The 13,704-nt window shown below is 41.2% G+C and overlaps 1 protein-coding gene across 1 annotated transcript in view; it reads right to left on the reverse strand.

Moving 5' to 3' along the window:
• Nucleotides 1-578: 578 nt before the first annotated feature.
• The window catches only part of STK3 (serine/threonine kinase 3), a 170,767-nt gene continuing 157,641 nt past the window's right edge, over nt 579-13,704 (reverse strand). Inside the window, exon 12 of the mRNA XM_074885159.1 lies at nt 579-685. Within this exon, the coding sequence (XP_074741260.1) occupies nt 652-685 (34 nt within the window). The 3' untranslated portion in view covers nt 579-651. The remainder of the gene's footprint in view (nt 686-13,704) is intronic.

The following is a 13,704-nucleotide window of genomic DNA, read 5'->3' on the forward strand; positions in this document are numbered from 1 at the left end:
TACCTAATGCATCCTTGCAGGCTGTTAGCCTTCTCTACTGCAAGGGCATGTTGCTGGCTCATGGCCAGCCTACTGTCCACCAGGACCACCAGGTCCTCTTCTGCCAAGCTGCTCTCCAGGCAGTCAACCCCCCCAGCCTGTGGTGTTGCAGACCATTGGTCTGGGGCAATTTTTAAATCTCTTTGGAAATAAAGGGATAATCTCAGTTCTGCACCCTTTACGTGTGCACTATAAGGCAGCTCCACAGATGAACCTTCCTCCCTCTCCCCTGAGGACTGGGCAAGCAGTGCAGCAAAGAGGAGATTTCAGCTAGCTACTGGGAAAGACTTTGTCATGGTAAGGAAAATAAAGCGGTGGAAAATCATGCAATTGTGAAAATTCTGTCACTGGAGCTTAAAGAAGTATCTAACAGGAATATATTAGGTGTAGCTGATCCTGCTTTCAGGCAGGGGAGTAGATTAAATGAACTTTCAAAGCCTTTGCTATGGTTCTTTGCTAATTCACTACACAAAAATAGCGGCATCAATATTTGAATAATCTTACCCTCTTATTCTAGGTATGGCACCTATCATCTGACACAGTGTTGAAACACAGCTTCTTATTCCCAAAAAAGGAATTTTATGGTCTTCTCCTCTGCAGGATCCTGCTGTTCTACAAACACTGACAATTTTTCTTCCCAAGGCTCCTGAAAATGAGAAGGAAGTATTACCTTCTATGTTTACTCAGGGTCATTGAGTCAAAATTGACAAAAGAAACCATAGACTTTGGTTTCTCATCTGACATGTTTAAGAACAGTTTTTTTCGGCATCTAAATATCTTCAAAGCACAGTTCCCATAATAGTGAGTATTCAGCACATCCCATATCAGATTCCAGTTGTCAGGGTTTCCAGAAAATCAGTTACCATCTGTGAAAAGTTTTGAGTTAAGTAACTAGTCCAGCATTACATAGGAATGATGTTCAGGAGAATAACAACAAAATCCATAATAGCAACAAAATCCAATACCAGGACAACACTCAGCTTCCCAAACCACAGTACAATCCTTTCCTATCTTGAAATCCTCTGCCATCACTCTCCAAATTCCACAGTTTCTGCAATGAGGTAACCATGATTCATCCCACAGCAGGTCCATCCTCTGCAGGAAGGAAAAAAAGAAAAAGCAAAAAACCCACCACTCTGTGGTCACGCAATTAGAAATTGGAAGATAATGCACACAACGGACCTGAATTATGGCAATTTTAGTTCTGGCATTCCTTAGTCTGGCTTGGCAATTACTATGCTCTTTTCCTATGAATTTATTTTTTTTACTGTTTCAAGTAATTTCTTGGGCTTTTACAAAAGCAAACTGGAAAGACAAATTCCTCATATGGAACCAGCTGATACACAGCTGGGTAAACAGCAGAACTGGAACTTTTGTATCCTCAGCACGGTTCAGCGGGTGAGTGGAGAGACGCTGGCAGAGCTGCTAATACACTGTTATCGTCAGATGGTTTTTGCATTTGCATATCTTCAGACACAGAAAAACAGTGGTACATCTTCTTTTCTTGAAACAAATTGCCATCTCCTTCTGTCACTCCAGCTTCTTTCCCTCAGGTCTGGTTAATTTTATAGGTATACCAGCATACCAGCTATCCCCCAGATACAAAAAAATAAAGCCATATTGTTAAAAGGGGGTTGGTTGGCTACGTTTGTCTCCATAGATCTTAGGGACAAATAACCCACTGTGGATCTCTAATTGGATAGGAAAGCTAAGTACCTTCTTCCTGAAACTGTGCATAGTGCCCGTGCTGATTTCCGAATCTAAAATAAGACTGAAAGCAGAGATCTCCATTCTGATCTTTCACAGGTTTTATATACTTCCAATTACACTGACTCCTGTAGAGTTATTTTCAGATAAGTAACACCAGCAAGAAACAGTGGTGTTATACAAATACTTTTTATCATTTAAGTATGGCTGGTTTCCCATATTAAAAATTCACAAATGATCTAATACATATGTCTATACATAAAGACCCCATTCATTTCTTCTTCTTGGCAATGTAAATCTCTTACCTCAATCAAAGTCAACAGAGAGGCATTAATAAAACAATTAGATCTGAAATACCTCTAGTTGTTTAATAACTTTAGACCTGTATACAAATGGGTCTTCGTCTTCCAGTTCTAAATATCTAGAATAACTGAAGTTTAATGCATTTCCCTGAAGAAGAAAAGAAGCCAAGACTGGAATTATTGCATTTGGGATGTAGAAGCAAGAATCACAGAATCAATCATCCAAAATAAATGATATTATTATTAACATCACTCAGAAGCTGTGTGAAAGAAGACAAGCTGAAAGGATGTGTTTAAACATGCCAAATGTGTTTGGGATATCTCAGATGTATTTCACTGTCCTCAGATACAAACTGATCGGGTTTTTATTTAGGGCTAGCTAACCTACAAAGCAAGGCAGTACATTGGGAGGCCAGAAGAAAGTATCAGAGGAAAAAAGGACACATTTCTGCCTGATCATTACAGCTCCAGTGATTTATGGCATAAATCCACGTAACATCAGATTTTTACAGTTTCTTTCTTTCTAATGACTAGGCAAAATTCCTAAATGAGACAACTCTTAAGGAGGCTTTGAGCCAAGTTCAGGGCTGATGTAGCCCACGAAACAGCAACAATAAGCAAAGGGACCAAAATCTGATGCCACTGATCAAGCTCAGTAGTATGGCAGGAACACCAGTCCCTGAATGGCAGCAAATAAAGCACATCTAATTGGTACTTGAATCACTTCCCTATTCTTCTTACAACCTCAATTGATATTCATGCTACATACCTGTGCACACATTTACTACCACTAGTACACTAGTTCTAGTACTGTTGCTCCATTAATGGTGCTTGATCTTAATTTATATCCACTGTTTGGCTGCTCATAAGAAGAACACCATGTGCCTAAGAGTCAAGAGGGTTAACATCTACTTGGTACATTGAAATACTCTGCCCACCACTGTCAATTGTCAGGAAAAGCTGCACTAACAAACACTTGAGATTTTTTAATTTAATCTGATGGAATGGCTGAGTCTGGCAGGCACCTCTGGCGAACCCTTTGTCAATCCCCTGCCCAAAGCAGGGTCATGCTGCCCATGATTGTGTTTAACCAGGTTTTGAATATCTCCAGGGTTGGAGAGTCCACCACCTCTCTGGGCAGTCTGTGCCAGTGTTTGACTACCCTTCCATTGTAGAAGATTTTTTCTTATGTTTTAGTGAAATTTCCTGTGTTTCAGTTTGTTCCCTTTGCCTTTAGTCCTGTTGCTGGGCACCACTGGCTCCATCTTCTTTGCACCTCTTCACCCAGTCAGATATTTTATACACATTACTGAGATCCCCTGGAGCCTTCTCTTCTCCAGGCTGAACAGCCCTAGCTCTTACCGCCACTCCTCATATGTCAGATGCTCCAGTCCCTTAAACATCTCCATGGCCCTTCACTGGACTCACTTTAGTTATGTCTATATGTCTTGTACTGAGGAGCCCAGACCTAGCAGACTGCATCCCTTTGGAAAAGTGAGGACCCTTACTCTGCATCCATGGAAAATCAGCACCTTCCACTCTGGGAAATAGTTTGCCTCTTCCATGTGTTTATTCTTTAATTCCTTTGCAGGTAGAGTTGGAAGTCTGTCTGAAAATCACTTGATGAGATATATTCCCTTGGAAGAGAGAAGGCCAAAGCAATGCACCTGCATTGAAGGTAGGCATACCAGCTGCTTGTATCTGTTCTGAAGTTAGCTTTAACAAGTAGCCACAACAGTGTCATCATAGTGACACGGATTTCAGTAGAGAACGGCAATTCAAGTACAGTTCTGGGAATGTATATAAGTTACCAACTTATGCTGAAGTTCAGCCTGACCTGTCTCATACTATCATTATCCATAAGAGCCAGAGAACAGCTAGTGTGAGAATGTCCCACAGCACAGTACTGGCATGATAACTGGGCTATGCAAGCAAACCCCTTGTGTCTTATTTCTTCTTGGGACGACCTATACCAGCCTCCAGGAAAACCCCTGTGTCCTGCACAGAGAAACCTCACCACATCCCTCCATCTTTGCCAGGTTGTGCCTCTAATAAAAATCTAACCATGTTAACACAGTAATTTATTTAGGGGAATTTGATCTGTAGATAAGAGAAGTTTTCCTGGCTTAGTTATTTGGCTACATCACAAGAAGAATACCTATCTAGAGAGTGTTTCCTGTTACTAAAGGAATCATTGAGGAATGTTTAATTCTTAGCAGAACTGCAGTTCTTGTTCTACACAATCCAGATGATATAAATAAATAAACCATGAAATGTTCAGAGAAGACAAATCACCAGTCCATCAAAATGCCTGATAAATTAGTTCAACAGACTGGACCACAGACATGTTCAATGAATCATCATCACAAAGAGTAAATAAATTCAGATTAAGCAAAACTTGATTGAATCATGCTGAAGTTTGGCACTTAACAAAATAGATCAGTCTGAAGTCTCACATTAGGAACACATAATCTCTTAAGATTTATGAGTGTTATTGCTCACCACATATGTTTCTAGGTTACTGTTTGCTGTGTCAAGAACTGGATGCTCTGAGTGTACAAAGGTTTGCCTGCTATTACACATTTTAATCTTTGAGAAACTATTCTCCTTGCTCCCCTCTTTAGGGTACAGAACAAACTTTTACAGTAGTAAGCTTCCTGATTGCTTCCTCTCCCCCAACAAAATTTCCAGTTTCTGCTAGGTTGTTTTTGGTTCCATCTGATCATTCAATACTTTTTGCTAAGAAATCTGTAGTATGTCATGATACAGCCAAAATGAAAATTAACTGAAAGCTGAACTCAGTCACTTTGGTTCAGTTATTGAAAAGAATCCTCAGCTTTTTTAATTTAGAGACACTATCCTCACACACTGGTCATTGTATTGATCTATTGGTAGCTGTAGACTAGGAACAAACCATGTCCATGGAAATCTTCTAAACTACAGATCAAGGGAAGAAATAACCTGCCCACTTTTTATCAATAATTACATTTATTTAGTGTTTCTATTATGGCAATATCCAGAGGTCACAATCAGGGTGGAGATCCAGATGTGCTGTTACGGAGAAGGGAAGGTAAAGTCCTTTACAAAGCAAATTTAAAAATTATAACCACTTGAAAATCTGATGTTAAGTTCTCTGGTGTAATACCATAAAAACCTCAAATATCTTTGCATTTAAGGTTTCTTTGTGCTGCAATTATTGACTGGGGATAGAGTTGGTATTTTCAACCTTATTATATATTCAACCTAATACTATACTAAGAAGTATAAAATGCAGTACAAGTTCCAGACTAACACTGGCAGGGACTCTCCTTTCAGCCTTGGATGGCAACCATATTTTACAGAATGTTTAAAACAACAAACCGGGATTTACCAGCCAGCATCAGGGATTGTGTGTTGACATTGTCAAAAGCTGATATTTATAACCTGAGTGTTATCACACAGGCAATAAAGACTCATGTCTTTATCCAAGAAACTGGGTGTATTTTCATCTGGAAATACTGATCTTCCCCCATACCCCCCCCCATCACAAATTTTACTGAAGGAAGTAACACTGTCTTTGGAGGGCCCAAATGGCTATGTCCCATGAGGTCACAATTAGAGCTAGAATATGGCTGAATTTTAAGTATGTTCGTTGCAAGTCAAAGTGTGCTCAACATAAATAACCTCTACATCTATAGAAACAAATAAACAAAACAAACCACAGAAAAGATTAATTTTGTACCCAAGTCCTGTCCTAAAGAAGAAGTGTTGGTGGTTACCATATAAGCAGTGCCTACACACATATACGTGAATGCATACACACAGATAATATTTGTCATGTTATGACTGGGCTCTGAAATAAGCCTGTTCATGGTTTCTTGTGAAATACAAAAGTAATATTCACTGAAGCAAACATGCCCTTGGTGAACCTTATGCTCCAGCCCATCTGTAGGGCAGACGGCACTGCTTTACAAGGCAGGACATTGCTCAGTCAGGCATTCTCTGCCTATTGATGTGGTCTCTGTGATGCTAAGTTAACCCTTTAAATCTACCCCAACAATACTGAGACCGGAGAGCACTGCAGTTTTCTCCACTGCTACATCTGGGAGAAAACCGGCTGAAGTACACCTTAGCACACATTTTGTCCTAGGAACTGCAGAGAAACAATCTGCAAAGCATGCATCTATGTCAAGCTCTCTCTGGAAAATATGGCACAAGGTGGATATCCAAAGGAAAGCGTGGTTAGTGTGTGCACTTGGCAGGGGGCACCAGGAAATGAGGACGGGAGAACAGGGGACAGTGGAGCAAATCAGAAGGGAAGAAGAACCTGTGTACCAGTGGCACAAGCACCACTACATCTCAAACAGCTCTTATTTCCAGACACAGCAGCAATACATCTGCTGTACTTGCAGCAAATTTTGTGAGTTGCAAATAGAATTTCACAGCCAGTGGCAAACTTCTGAGCCATAAAACCCACTCCCTTCAATTACAAAGTGATCACCTCACAGGGATGTTGTAAGGCTTGATCAACTGATATTTATAGAGCACTTTGAGATCCTGAGATGAAAGTCACTATAAAAGGCTACAGGTTTTTCATACTGTTGATAGACCACCTGCTCAGACCAGAAGCATTCACTTTTAACATCACTTGAGCCAGCTACCAATCTGATATCTCCATAAGAATTTCCTAAAACAGATGTGGCTGTCACATTTAATCTCTGTTACTAGGACCTCTGAGAAAAAGGAACTCCTGGAAAAGGAAATAAAACAAATTGCATTAAAACTGATGGTGAGAAGAAGCCCCGTAATTCTGTTCCCACAGCTCATGGATTCTCTGTCTGTACCTTTCAGAAAGCTGCCATAGTGACTAACTCTGCGAGCTTCACAAATTAGACCTGACCTAGATTCAGTGAAGTCTTTGATCAGCAGCTGGTTAATGTAATATTCCAACTGCAGCAAAGTTCAGAACTGGTCCACAAAGCAGCAGTTTGAAAAGAAAAACAAAACGGAATTCAGGTTTTCCTGTGCTCACAACATGCTGGCCCTCACTCGAATTCATACTAAATGAATCAGTCAGCAAGCCGAATAGTGAAGTTTAAACTACTGCTATATTCTCTTAATTCCATAGTAAAGGCTCTTGAAAAAAATTCCTTCATTATTTCCTCTTACTATTTATTATAGGAATAACAAACTCCAGGAGAGCAAAGAAGAGCATGATTCTGAAAACCAGAGGTGGTTATAATTAAGCGTGTCGTTAAGTGCTTTGTTGAATTGAGGTTAAAAAATTTGAAGTTAAAATCATGTTAGCTAAGGATAAAACAGTTCAGAGGCATTTTTATAAACTGATCTGAACCATATGAAGCTCTTCAGAGCATGGATCTGGACTGGCATCCCTTCAGAATAAGGTTTCTCATGATGTTTTGGACTTTCTGCATTGTGTATAGAAACTGAGCACAGATGTCCTAACATGTTTCAGAAACTTTAAAACCTTTTGTTCCACGATAGCAGTGGGAAACATTAATTAGAATCTTATTTAGTGATCCTTTTTTTTTTTTAATTGGCTTGTTCTTGTTTTAAATATAATCCCAAAATATCAAACTGAATCAAATCCAAAGGAAATAGTTTCTTGATCCTTCATTCACTGGTGAGATATCTCTTAACAACCAGAATATATTTGGAGGCATGTAAGAATCAAACCCTCAGATAGGCAAGTCCAACCTTCAGGATAAATGACAGCCCAAACTGCTTTTGAGATGCATTTCAGGAAAGGTACTACCATTGCAAAGTTACAGTGAATGACTCAAGAGATGGACTGTTCCTTCAAACAGTATTTTTAAAGGGGTGGGGGGTGCTCTCCCATTCGAAAAATGGGACACAAGCATTATGCAGACTATGAAACAGTTTTTAAATTCCTTTTGCTTTGCAGACAGTTTTTAAAGAATAAATGATTAAAGTAGACTGTCTGTTTTCCACTAAGCAGAATTTAAAAAACCCCAAAACTATAGCAATCACAGTAAGGCTCCATGTGGCACAAAATCTTTCTTTCTCTTCATTCTTTAGTTTGTTACCAAAACAAGGAGAAGTTGCTGGAGGTGATACCATTACAGAAACATATTTTGTTGGCAGCATGTAATGGTCATGTATCTCTCATGCCCTTCCAGGCTATTTCACAGAATCACAGAATCATCTAGGTTGGAAAGGACCTTGAAGATCATCCAGTCCAACCATTAACCTAGCACTGACAGTTCCCAACTACACCATATCCCTAAGCACTATGTCAACCCGACTCTTAAACACCTCCAGGGATGGGGACTCCACCACCTACCTGGGCAGCCCATTCCAAGGCCTAACAACCCCTTCTGTAAAGAAATACTTCCTAATATCCAGTCTAAACCTTCCCTGGTGCAACTTGAGGCCATTCCCTCTTGTCCTATCACTTATTACTTGGTTAAAGAGACTTATCCCCAGCTCTCTGCAACCTCCTTTCAGGTAGTTGTAGAGGGCGATGAGGTCTCCTCTTCAGCCTCCTCTTCTCCAGACTAAACAACCCCAGTTCCCTCAGCCGCTCCTCATACGACATGTACTCCAGACCCTTCACCAGCTTCGTTGCCCTTCTCTGGACACGCTCGAGTAATTCAACAGTAACTGAACACAGTATTTGCTACAAACATCTCAAGGAGAGATAGATTTACCTTAAATTTCCAGCTGGCAAACTCTGCACATGGTGGTTTATGAAGCAATGGTGAGTGGTCCACACAAACTGGGAGAGAGTATTCACAGCACCTGTTTTGGGAAGCTTCAGGAAACTGTCTAGGTGTGATGTGCCTTTCACTCGTTCCCTTTTGGTGATACTGGGCAGTGAGTACCCGTGCTTCCAGTTTGGGACCATTCCTTTTGAGGACCATGCTGCTATTTCTTCAGTCATCCAAGACCCTTAAGCTGCTTCACATTCAGGATGACTTCATAGGCAAACTTTGCTCTTCTCTTGGTGGAGCAACTGGTGCAAATAAAGTGGAGACTGAAGAACTGTGAACACTGGAGCCCCCAGTGCAATAGCTAAATCCTTCACAAGAAATATGAAGCTAGGATCTGATGTTGGGTGGCTTCATAAAGAACAGACAATGCTGGTATTTCATATTTAAGAAACTGAGACCTATGTTTAGGAGGCAGGAACCAGTGGCTTCTGAATCTGTGCTGAGCTGCACAAGTATTGAGAGGGAGAAAGGGCTGGAGCTCCTTAGTGTCCTCTATGGTCAGAGCTGGGTCTTAGTACTTATGTTATCTCCCTGAAACCTTTCCACTCAAATCTCTACGACCTCAGCCAAAGATCCAGTAGAGCTTTCTCTCAAGCTAGAATATGGCTGCAGACACCAGATGTTGCAACATCCAGTTGTTTGGGCAACCAGTGAGGGGTGGCAGCGGCAACTCAGGCATGGAAAGCAGATAGTGCATCTCCTGATCTGTCCCTGCAGAAACACCTCTGGGAGGTGCAGGGAATGTTGCCAGTATGCCCGCTTTCCATTTCCTTTGCTTATGTGTTTTATCTCATTTATTGATCTAGCTGGGCGTTAAGCTTTTCAGTTGTAAAATAAATATATTTTGGACAGACGAAGTGTAACATTCTCTTATGCTCCCCTATTTTTTTTTTTTTTTTAAGATGCTTATGATTCCAAGCTCTACCCGGCCCACTGCAGACTAGCCTCACTCTGTGTGGATGACAGCCATGAAATTATCAGTCTGTCTTTGCCAATATGCCTAGTGATGAGGCTGGGCAACAAAAGGCAAGGCCAGGCTGCCTAGCTGGACCCTTCTGCAGAGCACTCTTAGGTTGCACCTGAGGCAGGCCAGGCAGAACAAAGAGTGTGCTGCTGAGGTCTGTGCTGACAGGGTGTGAAGGGTGGTGGAGCAGGTCTCATGGCAGGGTATATGCTGTATGATGTGACTATATGGATGAGAAGAATCAGACACCCATCAGAAAACTGTCCAAAGAGTTGGGAGGGGAGTCACTGGGTTAAGAAATTGTGTTTGGCAGCAGAAGCAGTCTCTTCTGGCTGTTACAATTTTAGTGTTGTTACCGTTTATTTGAAACCCAGGATTACCTAAGGGTCTCCTAACTCCAAACTCCCCCAAAAGAGTCAGCAATTGACAAGAAAGAAGGAGATAATACTGATCCACATGTCAGGCAATGGTCACAACATTGCAGCTGGCCCACCATTGCAACACTGAACAATCCTGAACTGAAGCTTACAAACCTGTGTAAAGTATTATATGGCCCTTGTTGCTCCAGGAAGTTAGCACAGCCTGTGAACTTGGGTCACCTAATTTGAGAGGCTTCTCCTGCCCTTCTGCATGCTGGTTTCATAATTAAAATCAGTTTTCCTCACAGATTGAAATAGATGTGAGTTAGGAGGGGTTTTCTCATATTCATGCTTTTTGAGTAAAATGTTTCCAAGTAGGGACTGGTCTTCCTGCTTGTGTTCAACTTGGCTTTTTTTATTTAAGATGGAGATTCCTATGTCACAAATAAATATACCTATGGAAATAAGAATTTATCTCAATTATTCTTTTTAGAATAAGGGGCCCAGATTAGCTTTGTGTGAGTTTTTTCTCACTTGCATAGAGCAAGTAGCATTTACCCATTTTTTTTAAAAGTGCACAGAAGAAAAATGGAGACAAAACAGACTGCACCATCTAAGCATGAGGCATGTTCTCAGTGAGAGCAAATCAACTGACAATATATCAAATCTGGGGATCTGCCCAGAGGAGCTATGCTGTAGCTGGATTTCCCATGGCTTTGTTTTCTAGATACACAGAAGCGTGAGAAGTGTAAGGAAAGAAACACATGGGTAGGTTCCAAATGCAAGTGAAATAGCCTTCAAATGTTCCAAGTCAGCTGACTGACAGCAGAGAACTAGGTTTTTCAGTCACAATTTAAAACTAATAGCTATAACCTGGATCCAAGCAAGATCCTCTTTCTCCCCATCTCCATGCACCAGTGCCGCTGGGAAAGTGACCACTGAACTGTATCAGGTCCCCATCTTACATCCAAAAGTGCAATTCTGAAACCCCTTCTTTCCTGTTGCTTATTGCTACTGGCAATGCTTACTCCTTACTCAGCTTTTGTGTTGTTTTCATCCAAAGGGCATATAGTTCTCAGACTCAATGTAAACAAAATCAAGGTAGTGGAGCTGATCAAGAGGGTCACTTCAAAAACACAATCCCGATCCCAAGTAAAATGCTCATGTAAACATAGTCACTGCAGCCTCCTCTAATATATTGCCGTTGGGGTCTGTAGGTGTGGTTCATTTAACCCATCCCAGACACTAGTTTTCAGTAGGAGACAGAAGGTTGATATTCTGCAATCTATACTAAAAGAAAGTCTCAATTATCTCATGATCCTTTTTTGCCTTGCACTCCATGATTCTGGGATATGGTGATTTAATTAAGAAAGACAATGCTCCCCAGAGGGCTTGCAAAAGCAAATATTATCATGTGTCCTTCATAGTCAAGAATCAGGTGGAACAGGCACAACAGTGACTAATCAGGTCAGCTCACAACAAAAGTCATAATGCTGCAGAGTCTTCACAGTGAAACTTCGTTGCTCATGCAATCAGTGCACCACAAAAGATCAGTATTTGTCACTCTGTTGAGGTGCTGTCAGCCAAAATGAAATGTTCAGTTCATGGTCAGTACATGGTTCAGTTTCTTTAGCTGCCAGATGGCCTTTCTGTGCTCCACTGGAGTTCCACTCCATCACAGTGGAGGTCTGTTTTCAGACATTGCTATCACTGCCTTGTATACTTCTAGCTTAGCAAAGCGTTTGAGTCTCCTCCCTCCTCAGTTTTATACTGCAAATGTCACAGGAGCTTGTGCAAAGCTTTTGCCTCCTAAGAAAAGCAGGCATGTCAGTCAGGGCACTTACAGAATGAGCAGATTCATAAACAAATGGCACTTCTTTTCTGCCTGTTGTTATGGGAGGTTTGAAAACAGCTGAAAGATCATGCAGTGGGGCTAGTTTCATCTTTTGTTATACCAGTTAGGAAAAGCCAGCCATAGACTGCCAGCAACCAAGCATCATGAGAACGGCTACCTTGCTGACATGAGGGGGTAAGAACACAGAGTGTTTAGAAGGGTCCCTCCTCTGCAATATTCTGTCTCAGTCAGGGGTTCTGTCAAATTCAGGCTGTACTCAGATGATCTATTCGGATAAATATCTAGAGAGGGATGTAGCATTTATGAATTTGTTTAAATCCGTGTTCAACTTACTCTTTCTTTTAGATCTGGCAATATTCTGCAACAGTCCTTTTCCAATATTTAAATAAGCATTATGTGCAAAACTATTTTTATTTCTTTTAAACATATTCACCAACTGGCCACAGTCAATAGTTGTGGCAGTAGGAATGCCATCATGAAAGGGTTTCAGCTTTGCTCCCAGCTGCCTGTGAGATTTTGCAAAGAAAAAGAGATCATAGCTATTGATCTTAAACTAACACATGAAGACTCCAGGATTTTCCAATCTATCTGGAGCAAAAGGAAATGGTCAACAAGAATGTACATTTGAATCTGGCTCCAGGGCCAGAGATTGACCTTCCAGTAAGCATCAAGTTCAGAGTGAAGTTCCACCTTCAGCCTAATAGATGACTGTGTCAAGTCCAAAGTGAATCTATCCACCATACAGCGGAAGTGTTGATAAAACCACTGACTTAGGTCCCATATCTTCCTTTAGACCCTATTCAATATTTCATATTGAAGATGTTGTTGAAGGACATGGCTTCTTAGGCGGCAGCTTCCTACACCGAGACAGTCACTAGCAAGGCAATAATGTCCACATTCCCTCACAGTTCAGGTACCACAAGCCCAAAGCAGGGTGTATAGTCAAACACACTGCAGTTGGTATGTCTCTGGACCCAGATCAGCCCTGACAGGCACCTGTATATAACCTGTTTTTACACAGTGCTGGCACCTTCTTATGTTCCTTAAATAACACGGTACACATGTACCAATAAAACAAGCCCTGACTTTCTCACACAGTCTGAGAGTCAACAACTATAACCAGCAGACCCAAAGTTAGTTGAGCTTTTGTAATATTGCCCTAAGGTGATACGAGTCACCCACTTATCTCCCCACTCCAACAGCCAATTCTTCCATGCTTCCTTAAACTCCCAGCCCCACCTGACCACTCCTCTTGCATTCTCCCCTGTCCAAGAAGTGTCCACAAGTCAGTGGAGACAAAGTGTTGGTTTATATTTATTTGATTTATTATTAGTGCATCCCAAAATTTGCTCTTATCTGACACATCACAAGCTCACTTTGTGCCAAAATGACATACATGATTCCTTTTGACATACCAAAGCAGATCTTTTGCCTTGGATTCCACCAGTGATGGCACATCCACAGCAATTCATCCTGTAATACTGCTGGAAAGGCAGAAACAGTAGGTCAGCAACAGACCTGCTTGTGTGGCTGTGGAGCAGAGTGCATGCCTTGCAGAAACATTCAGATGGATTTTGGATTACTATCGTGGGTGCTGGAAGCATTTTAGCCTTATTAGAAAAATGCTCCAGCTGAGCCAATTAGCCCTAATTACAGGAGCAGTTATATTAGACTAGGGGCAGTTGTATCCTTACGCAGTTATATTACTTCACTGTGCCTTTTAATGAGAAAATAGAGGTTAGAA

This window comes from Strix uralensis, chromosome 1, assembly GCF_047716275.1.
Source record: "Strix uralensis isolate ZFMK-TIS-50842 chromosome 1, bStrUra1, whole genome shotgun sequence".
Taxonomy (NCBI): Eukaryota; Metazoa; Chordata; class Aves; order Strigiformes; family Strigidae; genus Strix; species Strix uralensis.